A 15,602-nucleotide genomic window follows, 5' to 3' on the forward strand; every position below is an offset into this window, starting at 1 on the left:
GCACAGCATTAACAGAAACTTATTCAGAGGACTTGATGTGGCAGATTTGTCGAACTCTGATGTGTTGATTTGTGTCGGACTGCAGGTATCACTCTGACAAACCATCCAATGAACAGAACCAGTGCCAGCCTCTCTCTGGACTACCTGTAAGTGTTTTCACTTTACAGAACCTTCGCCAAAGAAAAAGTGAGTCATAGTGTCAAAGAAAAGGTCAAAAAGAACAAAAAGATCCCAATAACAGTTGTAAAACTAGAAAAGCACTCAGAGAGCACAGACCTCCACCAAGCATACTGTGATTGTCACCAACACTTCTGTCCTACTTTAATGTTATACTCCCTTTCAGCAGACTGTCTGCTACAATTTGGTGTGAGTTGCAGGTTTGTATGATCATTTGTTACCTAACAGTTTCGAAAATGATGATGACCCAGCACATATTTCATATTCCAGATCTTAGTATCCAGAATATTTCCAGGATCTGGATTGTACTTTTACATCTGTCAGAAATTATGGTGACCTTGTCTTGTATTGTTTTGCAAAGCAATCAGACCATTTATGGTGGAGTTATATACACATATGGTGAAAACAGCCCTATCTCACAATGATAAAGAATCCTTTAATGAAATCTTGGATCCAGACGGTGATCCAGATCACCTCCAAAATTTAATCACTTCTTCTTTATCCCATTTTGAACATTTCCTGAAAATACAACACTCTGAACACTTTTTGTCAGTGCTCCCAAAATCATTAAAAACATTTAAAAAAATACTGAATCTTAAATAATAAAACTGACAGCATAATGGTTATTTTGGGACCATGCAGGGTCATTTTTAGTATATTTGAAATGTCTCACAGTTTCCATTCTGCTGCGTCTGCAGGCTGCAGGGCACGGATGTGGTCATCGCCATCTTCATCATCGTGGCCATGTCCTTTGTACCGGCCAGTTTTGTCGTTTTCCTGGTTGCAGAAAAATCCACCAAAGCGAAACACCTGCAGTTTGTGAGCGGCTGTGACCCTGTCATCTACTGGCTGGCTAACTACATCTGGGACATGGTGAGGAGGACACACAGTGTGTGTGTGTGTGTGTGTGTGTGTGTGTGTGTGTGTGTGTGTGTGTGTGTGTGTGTAGATACAGCATGTTTGTTCAGGTGTGAACATGTTCTGTCCTCTCGTCTCTCCTCAGCTGAACTACCTGGTTCCCGCCACCTGCTGTGTCATTATCCTTTTTGTGTTCGACCTGCCGGCGTACACCTCCCCCACCAACTTCCCTGCCGTCCTCTCCCTCTTTCTGCTCTACGGGTGAGACATCCAGCTGCACTGAAACACACTTATTTATTTTACACATATGTGCATGGCTAATCTACTTCCCTTCGTAAAATGATGCATTTTTGTTTTGTGTTTTTCTGGAAATGGATGCAAGAGAATTTTTCTTGATCCCGTAGAGAGGCTGTAGTGCCAGTCCGACCCAGAAGTGCGGGACTAAATCAAAGTTATGGGGCTCTAATTTCGTGGCGCAGCGCAGGAGGCGCAAGCCTGGCGCAACCCACGCAGTGCCGATTTGACAATTTGGTAGAACGTCTGCGCAGAGATGGGTGTGACTGTGCGCCAGGGGGAGTTGATGGCGCACTGAGGGGAGGTGTCAGCAGATTCATGTTGGTGCAGTGACAATTTTGTACTAAAAACAGCGCAGAAAGTGCGCTGAAAGCTCGCCAGCTCCAACCTGGTCTATCCTCGGCGCAAAGCGGAGCGCACCCCACGCAGCTGTAATTTGGTGACAGGCGCACATGTGCGCACATGTCGTCAAAGCCTCAGAGGCAGGTTTCCAGAGTGTCAGCCACATTTTAATGCAATAAACAATCACAGTAATCACTATTTAATGTAACTGTCTGAACCAGCATATACATTTGTATCTATATTAACTGTCCCGTCACATCTGATGTCAGATTAAAGCCGTTTGTCATAATGGAAAGTTAACCTGACGGCAGCTGGAAGTTTGATGCACATCTTACAATTAAACGATAAACAGCCTTAACATCTGATACTGAGTATATACCTGGTTCTCTCATTTCATTTAATTCAAAGAAAAGAGGGAGAGAAAAGACGAAGAAAAAAGAGACAAAATAAATGTATGTCACTCAGGATTTAGCCATGATTTCCCATATTTCTCTGTTTTAGACTTTATTTTTAACGTGATCTAAAAAGATGGAGTACATTATTGTAAGGAGGATGAGGTGGAGACACTGGGAGAGTATACAGTATATCACCAAAGGTTCTGCTATTTGGCGATGACAAACCAGGAGTGCAGGTGGATCAAAAGTATTCTGAATGGATAAGCCAGCTGTGTAACTGAGGAGCTGGCCCACACGGTGACGCGCTTCGTGTCCTCCAATGTGCCCCACTGTCCATTCTCCTGCTGCAAGGACAGCGGCTCTTACCGTCTCTCCAGCACACTGTTTCCGCGGTGCTGGGGATCAGTCAGACCAATCAGACGCTGCGCCTCGGCTGCAGGGCATTTAAAGGCAAGGAGAGGCGCTCATTTGATTGATGAAAACAGCACTGGGCTGTGTTAAACCAACTCACAGCTTTTCTCCTCTCTCTCTGCCATTTGTGCGGAGGGAGGCGTGGACGCGCACCTCTGCGCTCCTCTGCGCTTCTCTGCGCCTCTCTTGGCACTGCAGGAAACTTGCAAAGTGTGCGGGTCATGCCCTGTCCGCGCGGCGAAGGCCGGCGCAGGGCAGGTGCGCCTGCGCCTGCGCTTGCGCCTGCGCTTGCGCCTGCGCTTGGGCTTGCGCTCGCGCTTGCGCTCGCGCCTGGTTTACGAAATTAGAGCCCATGATACCTAAACAAACTGTTTCCTTTTTGCAGAGTGAGTTCAGGTCTCTCTGTTTTACATTGGTTATCTTGGAGCAGATTTTAACAATCTTTCCAGACTATTACAGTCTTTGACAGAGAGATTATAAAACCAACAGAAGAAATAAAAGCAAAGGAGACTCTCAATAAAAGACTGGTAAAAACGACAAAGTATTCCAGGACTGCCCATAAACAAAATAAAACCATCCATGCCATGCTGCGTCTCATTACAAAGTGTGAGACTTATCTATTTTTGTTAAAAAATATGAGCATGTCGACATGGTCAGGAGTGAGCCTTGTGTGCAGCTTGTCTACAGTTAGCCCAGCTGCTGAAAACACTCACTCAGCAGGGACAGATGTGTCAGGTATAGCCAGGTATTTCCGTGCTATGTTTGCCACTCTTGGAAACCTGCCTTCATTTACCTTCCACCATGCTGCAGGACCTGGGTCAAGGAGTGGTGGTTGATCTTTAAGAAAGTTGTCCACTTCTGTTTGTTTGTCTTGTTGTTGTCAGAGGTCTGCTTCTCTTGTGTTCCTGAGTGTGCATCAAGGATTTCTGGCGCAAATTGCACCCTCATGCTGGCTGGCTGGCGGGGAATTACAGGCTATTGATGCTCACATTTTGTTTCCTCCAGGTGGTCCATCACTCCCATCATGTACCCAGCATCTTTCTGGTTCGAGGTCCCCAGCACCGCCTACGTGTTCCTCATCGTCATCAACCTCTTCATCGGCATCACTGCCACAGTCGCCACCTTTCTGCTGCAGCTCTTTGAACATGATAAGGTCAGTTTCATTTTGTCATATCAGTCACAGATACTGCCAGGCACATCATGAGACTTAAATCTTTTATTTTCATGCTGTAGGATAAAGAGAAGTAACTTTTTTCATTTAGATTGTTTGATTTCAAACTTTGTGTTATTTTTTTCTCTGTTTTCTCTGTTTTGTCTCCAGGATCTGAAAAAAGTCAACAGCTACCTGAAGTCATGTTTCCTCATTTTTCCAAACTACAACTTAGGCCATGGTCTGATGGAGATGGCGTACAACGAGTACATCAATGAATACTACGCTAAAATAGGTCAGTGTGTGGTGCTGAAGACGCCCCCAGAGGCTGATCCATGAGTTTACAGAGTGGATAAATAAAGTTTGCTCACTAAGTTTTTCTGATTGTGTTTCCAGGTCAGTTTGATAAGATGAAGTCCCCTTTCGAGTGGGACATTGTGACTCGAGGACTTGTTGCCATGACAATAGAAGGCTTTGTTGGCTTCCTCATCACCATCCTCTGCCAGTACAACTTCCTTAGGAAACCCCCGTAAGTCCAGCAGGTGTAGGGTTCCATACAACATGAGTCAAAACCAAATAATATCTATGCCTGTTTTGTACGGAGCCCCTGTAATGACAAGGAAAAAAAAAATCTGGTGTGCATGAGATACCAACCCGTGCTTGTGAGATATTGTTTGCTCAAAGGACAGTTTTCCTGAAAAGTTGCACTCACTAATGTGTCTAACGTAAGCATGACAAAGTACCATATTGATCCAAACACAAGAGGATACTGGATACAAGACAACCCCTTTTTTCCAAGAAAGATTTTTGGGAAAAAGGCTTTTTGTTGGAAAAATTTTGTTTCATAAAAAAAATAAAACATTTTATTAGAAAAATTTAGTAAATCTCTAATAATAAAAAAAAAAAAAAAGATAAGACAGATGTTGTTTCTGACAGAAAAGTGTCATATTATATTGCAGCTCATATCACAATGGAGGAGAAATTATGATCAAATCAGCAAGACTGCTGTTTATAACAGTAAATGGAGCAATATCTAGTGCAGGGGTGGCCAACCAGTCAGAGACCAGGAGCTACAAAAATTACTGTAGTACTACAAAGACTTTCAAAGCAAGATTTAATGTGTTTGCAAGTGTGTTTGAATTTGAACTTGGAGCCATGTCAAAGACAAATTTCTGTTTATTGCAGAGGAGACATGGTTCAATCTATCAATCAATCAATCTATCTCTCTATCTAAATAGCTATGTGCACGTGAGTGATGAAAAGAGCACATGTAGAGAAGAGAAACTGAAACTTAAGTATCAATGTTGTCACCCAAGTACTGGTTAATACTGATCCCAGTATGTATTTCTATCTATCTATCTATCTATCTATCTATCTATCTATCTATCTATCTATCTATCTATCTATCTATCTATCTATCTATCTATCTATCTATCTATCTATCTATCTATCTATCTATCTATCTATCTATCTATCTATCTATCTATCTATCTACTTAAATATTCCCAGAAGGTAAATTTGGTATTACTATTGCTCTTCACATAATACAGCAGATGGAAAATAAGATGCAACAGGGACATAAAATAAAACAAGTGATTCATAAACAATAATAAGCAATACAGTAAGTGTTAAGTATCTGAACAAGTAAGCCAGAAAAATATTTTATACATAAAATATAGAGATTTTCCTCTCTTTTAGATCAGGTCTATGCATTTTTTTTATCAGACTAAATAGTCCTATGTTGTTTACCTTATTTACATTGCACGGTGTCATTTCTTTTTTTCATATAATTTTATTTTCATTTTTCAAACATCAAAAAAATACATGGTTGACAACAAAGATACGCAATTATAATAAGAACAATCAAAAAAGGGAAAACAAAACAGACTAAAAAAACAAACAAAAACTCGGACATAAACAAGAGACAAAACAAAACAAAACAATTACACAAAAAATAAATAACTACACAACACAAAATTTGACAAACCCACAACGAAAAACAAACAAGCTCAACCTCCTGATTTCAAGTCCTTTATCATAACATTAATCTCTATAATCCAGCGAAATGAATATACTCATGTAAAACAGTTCCTGTCCCTTATTTTAAACCATGCTATTTATTCATCCTGCTGAGTAAGATAAAAATTTCATCAGCACATATAATTCGTACCCAGACCACTGGAAAAGCTAGAATACTGTATTCACATTTCTCTTCTGCTCTCTGTAGCGCCAGCACATTGCTTTGCCTCCTTTTGTTCTTAGCTTGCAGGAACAGCACCAACAGCTGATCTCACCATAGCAACCATAACCAGTTTGGCAATGGAGCCATAAAAAGTACATGAGTGATTCTATAATTAGGGGTACATTTCATGTCCATGGGATATACTTATCAATTTTACTGAGTATTAACTTTAAGCAGAGACCAATTTTACAGTGGGATTTTAGGTGATATTTCACTTTTATTTTATACAGAAAGTTAACAGGCTCCATCATTTATTTACCTAAACATGCAAATCATGTGTTGGAATTTGTAGTTTTTTCGCTGTCTGATTACTCAGATGTCAAGTTTGGTATTGAAAATTAACACTAGAATACATGTTTGTGTTTATTGTTTTCAGTATTACTTGTTTAAAAAAATGATTAAAACACAACAAAGGTGTTTTAAAAAATATTTTCAAAATTCATATAGATAAAATATATTATATTTTGTGTGTGAGAAATCTGCGTCAACCGCGTTACCTGTTGAAAAAAAACCTATAAATCAGCAATGAATTGTTCCAAAGTCACATGACTTAAATCACTTGAGGTCACATTCTTTTTGGTGGGAACCTTAAAGAAAGTGTGGCATATTTTAACTCATCCTCATCAATATTTCATCAAAATGATTTTCTGTACATGGGGTACATTATTTGATCATCAACTGTGTTACCAACATTTTCTGGTGTTCTCACTATAAATATTAAAAAACCTAACTGTGAAGGAAATGCACAGAAATATGAGGTGATAAAGGTCAGGTGGTGCCATGTTCAAGGTCTGCAGTTAGCACAAGTCAAAAAATGGAGTAAATGTCAACCGTGTTAGCATGTGTTGTCAACTGTGTTACTGTGATTTTTGTGTAATTCTTTTAAATTTTGTCTAAACTATGATATAAATGATGACAGACATGAATAACTCTAAATTCAGTATAATATGGATTTATGTTGAAAAAATTGTCACAACTTTTGTCCATCACACAGTTGGCAAAATTATGCTCCATTTTTTTTGTAACTTAAATACTTAAGAATTTAATAGAGCTTAAGCTTCCCAGCTAATGAACTTAGTACATTCCAGGTGTATCATTTCCAATCAAATAGTAAAGGAAACAAAAAAGCACATAGTTTTTTCACTTTTTTTGTATACCTGAAATGTTCCTCTGAGTATAGAATCACTCACATACTGACTCCAAATACAAAGAGAACTGTAAAGACCAGAAAAAGTAGTAATGAAGGACAAGGAAGAGAGCTGTGCTGCATTGAGTGGCCGCTCAAGCAGCGCTCAGCAACAAACAATCCAAAATACGTCACACCTGTAAATCACACCTGTAAATCACACCTGCACTTGTTCAGAATATTTCTTGGCCAAACATTGTAAGATTTTCTCATGGTGTTGCTGTGTGTCAGAGCTATCAGTGTGTGTTCTGTATGTTTTTGAGATTTTCAACTTTTCCATTTTCAATTTTAAACACAAAGTTCATCCACTGACTCTTTCTCCTATTTTAGACCAACTTCAGTATCATTTTCTGAAAGTGATGTTAAACCCAAATTTTAATAGATGTGTGTGTTTGTGCGTGTGTGTGCAGGAGGGTGCCTGTCAGCTGCCAGCCTATAGACGATGACGACGTCGACGTGGCTTGTGAGAGACACCGAGTGCTGCGAGGAGACGCTGACAACGACATGCTGAAGATCGAGAACCTGACAAAGGTCTGAAACTCTGCACAGGGGAATTTAAAGAACATCCTCAAGTTAAACTTTGATACTCAGGTCACACTCAGTCTGACATTTTAGTTCTGGTTCTGTTACTGCTACTGAGTCTGATGTTCTTTAGGCATGCCTGGTAGATGGTTACAGACTTAACTATTTGTCCCCTTTAATGCTTATTCTTGTGTCTCTCTCAGGTGTACAAGTCCAGGAAGATGGGTCGGATCCTAGCTGTGGACCGGCTTTGTCTTGGGGTGCGGCCTGGTGAGTGTTTTGGTCTGCTGGGAGTGAACGGAGCTGGAAAGACCACCACCTTCAAGATGCTGACGGGAGACGAGTGCACCACTGGAGGAGAGGCCTTCATCAATGGGAATAGGTAAGGAACAGGAGAATTAGAACCCCAGAAGAAGAAGGGCGCACAGCTATGAGATGTGATGTGTGATTATTTCCTCCACGGGATAAATCATGAAAGTTTTTTGGTTTACTTTTTTTGTCTTTCACCTTTTGAGTATACACTGGATTTCTAATCCGCCTGTTACCGGAGTCGTGTTTCCACCAAGCAGACTGGTTCGGTTCGTCTCGGTATGGCACGCATTTTGCAGCGTTTCCACTGACTTATCCCTGGACAGATCCCCAAAAACAGAGACGAGCCGGCCTACTTTTTTGGGACCCTTCCGTTTAGGTGCCAGACTGAACCGATCCGCTCTTGGAAGGTGGAGCTACACACTGCAGACCGTTGATTGGTCAAAAAAATTGTCACTCACCCCGACAGCGGCTGCATTTCTCCTGGTGGCACACAGACTTCTCAGAAACAAAGCTTGATTGTTCTTTGTATCAAAGAGCTACATGCCAATCACAGAGAGGAGGAAATGCTGCATGTCCTCCATCTATGCTCTTTGTTTACTGTGTCGCGTTTTTCTTCTTAATTTGATTTATTAGCAGGGTAAACTGTGCCGCTCTGCTAAGGCCAAACACTATTGTTTTACAGCTGCGGCATCCGGCTTACACTCCGCCCACCACGAGAGAGCACAGTTTGCTGTGGAAACGCAAATGGGAACAGGCTTAACTGTACCAAACCGTCCCAAACCGTACTGAACCAAACAGGACTGCTTGGTGGAAACGCAGCTTTGGTTTATGATGTGGTACACTTGGGTTTAACAACATCCCCCTCAGCCTCATCTGTGCCGAGAATCCAGTGATAATTTAGCACAGTTACACACAAAGTCCATATGTGTTGAAGCTGAGTCCAACATGTGATGAACAGGCCAGCAGAGTGTGTGAACGTCATCGTTGGCATGAAACAAAAAACTGTCTTAAGGATTTGGGTGAAACAAACCTTTATATCTGTGTGTGTGTGTGTGTGTGTGTGTGTGTGTGTGTGTGTGTGTGTGTGTGTGTGTGTGTGTGTGTGTGTGTGTGTGTGTGTGTGTGTGTGTGTGTGTGTGTTTTGACAGCATCCTGAAGGACTTGTTGCGTGTGCAGCAGAGTATCGGTTACTGTCCACAGTTTGACGCTCTGTTTGACGACCTGACAGCCAGAGAGCACCTGGAGCTCTACACCAGACTTCGAGGGATTCCCTGGAAGGACCAGGAGAGGGTCAGTCATTCTCACATACACACACTCACACACTCCCTCTCTTTCTCTCTCTCTCACATTCTCACACAAACATGTTTGATTTGCCATTCTTATTGCCCCCCTAATGCAGCCAAGGCCTCAAAAACTAACAGTGAACAGCTAAAAGCTAAGTACTAATACTGTGATTAGCTTCTCCTCCCCTTTACGGTATTTATTGTTTCAACGTTAACTGTTGTTATTTCTTGTGTTAATTACTTAATTTTATTTTATTTCATTTTACTACTAACTTTATTTTCACAAACAAAATCTATAACAAACTTTGTTCATCTTTGAGATATCACAACTCCAATTAAGAACAAATGGGACACTGTGTAAAGGGTTGATTAAAACAGAATGAATTTGATGTTTTGAAATAATTTAAACTGTATAGTTTTAGGAATCTTGTAAAAATGACATTTTAAATGTTGAAACTAATCATTTGTGAAATGAAAACACAAGTTAAGGTGATTTTAAGTCTGATGTTAGCAGCACATGCACGGTGGCGCGTTCCTCCCACAGTCCAAAAACATGCTCAACAGGTTAATTGGTCACACCAAATTGTCCCTAGGTGTGAGTGTGTGCGTGTATGGTTGTCTGTCTATGTGTCAGCCCTGCGATTGACTGGCGACCAATCCAGGGTGTACCCTGCCTCTCGCCCAATGATTGCTGGGATAGGCTCCAGCCACCTGCGACCCTAAAACAGGATAAGCGGTATAGAAAATGGATGGATGGATGGATGTTAGCAGCACATTTCAAACAGTTGGCACAGTAACATGTTTACAATCATGTGTCATCAGCTCTTCTCTTAACAACACTCTTTGTGAACTGGGGGAGAAGTTTCTGGAGTTTAGAGTGAAATGTTGTTTAATTTTACCCTGACAGAGGATTTCAGCTGCTCAGCACTTCAGATTTTGTTTTCATGATGCTCCAGATGTTTTTAGCGGGTGACCACTCAGGACTGCAAGCGGGCCAGTTCAGCACCTGGACTCTTCTACTACAGAGCTATACTGTTGTTGAATTTGGTTTATCATTGTGTGACTGAAACAAGCTAAGCCTTCCTTTATAGAGGTATCAACTCAAAACCTGTACGTCTTGCCAACATTCATGGTTTGAATTCAGGGGAAACATTTTAGGGAAAGTAGAAGATTAAACATAACTCAATCTTATCAGGACAGATCAACAAGGGAAATTACAAAACTAAATTATTTTAGATAATGACAGACATTTAGTGAATGTAAACTCAGGTGACTGAACAGTGACAGAGCGGTGTGAACCCCCCTCAGCACAGACCTGCCCACCACTGAGACGTTCCTCCAGTTTCTCCCTGATGATCTTAAGGAGTTCAGTTCAAACCAGAGATTGTTGACAAGTAGTAAACTCCTCACCTCTCTCCTCTCCACACCCTCACACATAACTCCCACTGACCTCCTCTTTGCGCCTCCCTCCCCCAGGTGGTGCAGTGGGCTTTAGAAAAGCTTGAGTTGTCCAAGTATGCTGACAAGCCTGCAGGGACCTACAGCGGAGGAAACAAGCGCAAACTCTCCACAGCCATCGCTCTGATTGGATACCCCTCACTTATCTTCTTGGTAAGAGACTTTGGTTTATGTTCAGTGGATGTGTTGACACACAAACTACTCAGATATGTCTGAACCAATAAGACCAGTAAGATGAATAAAAGTCACCCAGCACTGGATAACCTTTTAAACTGATGATGTCCTCAACACTTATTCACCCAAACATCTTTTATCCTGCATCTATAGGGATGCACAATAGATTGGTATCAATATCACTTTCAGCAGATGTTGGTCATTTTTCAACATACCAGTATCGGCTGATATTTACTCATTAGCTGCCGGCCATTTTCAGAGCAAGACCCAATAATATCGTTTTCTCTGACTATGTAAACACCAAAACTACCAAAGATCTCAGAGTTTTTTTTTGTTTGTTGTTTTTTAACCAATATTGATAAGTAAAGGTCGGTTATCAGTAGGGATGGGTACCAAATTAGGTACTTTTGTAGGTACCGACCAAATTCTGACAAAAGTACCGGGTTCCGATTCATGTAAAGTCAAAAGGTACCATGTTTAGGTACCTAAATGCATTCTTGTGACTATGAGAGAGTGGAAGAATAGGCAGTTTTCCATGCTGGACATGAACACAGCATTGCAAGGTTATATGTCACAGAAAAAAAAGATGTTAAATAGAAAAAAATGTATATTCTATTATCAAACAAATTGATAAATCTTACCACAGTAATGCAAAAAAATACCCCAAATTGGTACCGTTGAGTACCGGTACCAATTGCCAGGTAGCGGACATCAGTACTATATCGTTTCAAATGTGAAAGGTACCCATCCCTATTTATCAGCCATAACAAAAATATTAAGATCTGATATCGGTATTGTCCAAAATGTTTATATCCGTGCATTCCTAGTCCTTTAATCGTTCAACATCTGTCATGATCTGGATTGACAACAATTTATAACGCAAGGTATAGGTTTGAGCCTGACAAAGAGCTAAATGTGGTTATTGAAAACTCAGATTGTTTTTCTCCTTCAAATGATACTCACGTCTGTTGTCATCAAACAAGGCATCAGTGGGGCTGATTGGGGTAGTGCTAATATGCTAGTACAATAGATACCTAGAATCAATTTTCACAACTTGCCAGATAATCAGACCTCATCACTCGCTTTCCAAGCAAGCTCTTTATTCAGGGAAGAACTTTGATCTAATTTCTTGTTCTTCTGATGGATTTATTTGTCTTCATCCAGGATGAGCCGACCACCGGGATGGACCCAAAAGCCCGCAGGTTTCTCTGGAATTTAATCCTTGACATTATCAAGACGGGCCGCTCTGTGGTGCTGACCTCTCACAGGTAAGACATCTCACTCCCCTCATGCAGTGAGAACTTCTTCTTCTTCACCATTTACTGAATCTTCCCTGTGGTGTGTTTCTCTGCAGCATGGAGGAGTGTGAGGCTTTGTGCACCAGACTGGGCATCATGGTGAATGGCAGGTTTAAATGTCTGGGCAGCATCCAGCACCTGAAGAACAGGTCTGCAGAACCCAGATCCACCTTTATGTGTTCTGATTTCTTCATGTGATCTTACCTGCACATTTTACACTGAGTGTGACATTAACAGACAGTAACTTACAGGTTCTGTGTTAGTGAAATAACTTTCTCTCTGAGTAGCTTTTGAAAGAAACACTGTAAGAATGATCTTTTATGACCAACAAAGCTGGATTTGTTAAAACATCTAAAACTGTTAATCCATCATCCAAAAGAAAAAACTTTATTAACCATAGCAGCTACTTATAACAAATGTTTAATTAAGACACTTTACAGCCAGAGCAAATCTCAACCACACTCTGTTTTATCATTAACAAAGAGCTAACATCAAGACAAGACAACATCTGTCAGAAAGTATTCACAGCGCTTCACTTTTTCCACACGTTATGTTACAGCCTCATTCCATAATGGAATAAATTCATTTTTTCAAAAGCCCACACACTACACCCCGTGATGACAACATGAAAAAGTTATTTTGAAGTTTGAAGGGCCCAGAAACATTTCTGCTGCTTTGAAGTTCCCAGTGAGTCCAGTGACCTCCATCATCTGTAGATGGAAGAAGTTCAGAACAACCAGGACTCTTCTTGGAGCCGGCTGATTGTCTAAACTGAGCAATGGGGGGCCTTAGTCAGGAAGGTGATCAAGAACCTGATGGTGTCTCTGTCAGAGCTCCGGTGGTCCTCTGTAGAGAGAAGAGAACCTTCCAGAAGGACAACCATCTCTGCAGCAATTCACCAATCAGGCCTGTAGGGTAGAGTGGACAAACAGAAGCTACTCCTCAGTAAAAGGCTTATGGCAGCTCACTTAAAGGCTCCTGAAGGACTCTCAGGACCAGCTAGAAAGAAAGTTCTCTGCTCTGATGAGACACAGATTGAACTCTTTGATGTAAATGCCAGGCGTCATGTTTGGTGGAAACCAGGCAAGGCTTATCACGTGGACCATACCATCCCTACAGTGAAGCATGGTGGTGCCACCGTCATGCTGTGGGGATGTTTTTCAGCAGCAGGGACTGGGAGACCAGTCAGGACTGAGGGAGAAGAATGCAGCAAAGTACAGAGGGATTATTTGTTTATCAACAACGTGGGATGTGCGCGCAACTTAGGTGCAGAAGCACTGTGAAGTATCATCAATCTGATCAAACATCTCTTGAGCAATCTGATCTGTGCACCGACACTCCCCATCCAACCTGATGGAGCTGAGAGGTGCTGCAAAGAGGAATGGACCAAGCTGCCCGAAGAGAGGTGTGCCAAGCTGGTGGCATCATATACAAAAAGACTGGAGGCTGTAAATGCTGCCAAAAGTGTATTAACAAAGTATTGAGCAAAGGCTGTGAAGACTTATGTACATGTGGTGTCCTAGTTTTTTATTTTCGATAAATTTGCGCATAAAAAAAGGTGTTGTGTGTAGAATTGTGAGTGAAAAATGAATTAAGTCCATTTTTTAATGAGCTGTAACATATAGGGCTCTAATTTCGTAGACCAGGCGCAGGCGCAGGCGCACCTGCCCTGCGCCGGCCTTCTCCGAGCGCACAGGGCGTGACCGGCGCACTTTGCAAGTTTCCTGCAGTGCCAAGAGAGGCGCAGTACAGGCGCACATGAGCGCAGAGCTGCGCACGCCTCCCTCCGCGCAAATGGCAGAGAGGGAGGAGAAAAGCCGTGAGTGGGTTTAACACAGCCGAGCACTGTTTTCACCAATCAAATGAGCGCCTCTCCTCGCATTTAAATACCCTGCGACTGAGGCGCAGCGTCTGATTGGTCTGAGTGATCTCCAGCACCACGGAGAGAGTGTTGGTAGCGGAGACGGTCAGAGCCGCTGTGCCTGCAGCAGGTCAATGGACAGCAGGGCGCATCGGAGGACACGACGCGCGTCACCGTGTGGGCCAGCTCCAGGGACAGATTTAATCTGTTCCTTTGTCTTTATCCGGAGTAAAAAATTAAGAGGCAGTTACACAGCTGGCTTATCCATTCAGAATACTTTTGATCCACCTGCACTCCTGGTTTGTCATCGCCAAATAGCAGAACCTTTGGTGATATACTGTATACTCTCCCAGTGTCTCCACCTCATCCTCCTTACAATAATGTACTCCATCTTTTTAGATCACGTTAAAAATAAAGAGTAAAACAGAGAAATATGGGAAATCACGGGTAAATCCTGAGTGACATACATTTATTTTGTCTCTTTTTTCTTCGTCTTTTCTCTCCCTCTTTTCTTTGAATTAAATGAAATGAGAGAACCAGATATTTACTCAGTATCAGATGTTAAGGCTGTTTATTGTTTAATTGTAAGATGTGCATCAAACTTCCAGCTGCCGTCAGGTTAACTTTCCATTATGACAAACGGCTTTAATCTGACATCAGATGTGACGGGACAGTTAATATAGATATAAATGTATATGCTGGTTCAGACGGTTACATTAAATAGTGATTGCTGTGATTGTTTACTGCATAAAATGTGCCTGACACTCTGGAAACCTGCCTCTGAGGCTTTGATGACATGAGTGCACATGTGCGCCTGTCACCAAATTACAGCTGCGTGGGGTGCGCTCCGCCTTGCGCTGAGGATAGACCAGGTTGGAGCTGGCGAGCTTTCAGCGCACTTTTTTGGCACGAAATTGTCACTGCGCCAACATGAATCTGCTGACACCTCCCCCTGGTGCGCCGTCAACTCCCCCTGGCGCGCCGTCACACCCATCTCTGCGCAGACGGTCTACCAAATTGTCAAATTGGCAGCGCACGGCGGTGCGCAGCACAAAATTAGCACTGCGCAGGCTGCGCCAGGCTTGCGCCCCCCGCGCTGCGCCACGAAATTAGAGCCCTAAATGTAAAAAAAGTGAAGCACTATAATTTTTTTCCGAAAGCACTGTAACTAGGAACAGCTGTGAACATACAATGCAATTATATGTGTAAGTTTATCAGATTTAGAAATACTTGATCCAAGAAGAAATGTGGTTTATATGTGTCCTTTGGACTTGGATTAAAGATGTAGTAAAAGTCTCTCTGACTGTGTTTGTAGGTTTGGAGACGGCTACATGATCACGGTGAGGACAAAAAGCAGCTCTAACGTGAAGGAGGTGGTTCGATTCTTCAACAGGAACTTCCCTGAGGCTGTGCTGAAGGTAGATTTTTGTAGAAACATATATTTTTTAAAGGTCTATCAGCTCAGACAGTAAGAACCCACAGAAGCAGGACTGATGAAGATTTCCCAGCAAGTCCTAAACCACAAAGCCTTATTTTACCCTCCAGGACAAGCAGAAGCATTGACCCTGTCTGTTGGATGTGTCCATAAATTAACTTGTGTTTTAATTTCATGAACAAAAGATCTTTCTCCATGAATGAA

General features: G+C 41.9%; 1 protein-coding gene across 1 annotated transcript in view; it reads left to right on the forward strand.

The window, feature by feature from the left end:
* abca2 (ATP-binding cassette, sub-family A (ABC1), member 2) overlaps nt 1–15,602 on the forward strand; it is a 109,705-nt gene that overhangs the window by 89,740 nt on the left and 4,363 nt on the right. Inside the window, exons 34-46 of the mRNA XM_074669749.1 lie at nt 86–146; nt 876–1,050; nt 1,181–1,296; nt 3,483–3,630; nt 3,799–3,922; nt 4,024–4,156; nt 7,466–7,586; nt 7,781–7,959; nt 9,038–9,179; nt 10,649–10,783; nt 11,969–12,072; nt 12,159–12,251; nt 15,279–15,381. Coding sequence (XP_074525850.1) covers nt 86–146; nt 876–1,050; nt 1,181–1,296; nt 3,483–3,630; nt 3,799–3,922; nt 4,024–4,156; nt 7,466–7,586; nt 7,781–7,959; nt 9,038–9,179; nt 10,649–10,783; nt 11,969–12,072; nt 12,159–12,251; nt 15,279–15,381 — 1,634 coding nt within the window. The remainder of the gene's footprint in view (nt 1–85; nt 147–875; nt 1,051–1,180; nt 1,297–3,482; nt 3,631–3,798; nt 3,923–4,023; nt 4,157–7,465; nt 7,587–7,780; nt 7,960–9,037; nt 9,180–10,648; nt 10,784–11,968; nt 12,073–12,158; nt 12,252–15,278; nt 15,382–15,602) is intronic.

The sequence above is a fragment of the Halichoeres trimaculatus genome, unplaced genomic scaffold (assembly GCF_033239565.1).
Source record: "Halichoeres trimaculatus isolate MK-OKI-2021-1 unplaced genomic scaffold, fHalTri1.1 fHalTri1_scaffold_5, whole genome shotgun sequence".
Taxonomy (NCBI): Eukaryota; Metazoa; Chordata; class Actinopteri; order Labriformes; family Labridae; genus Halichoeres; species Halichoeres trimaculatus.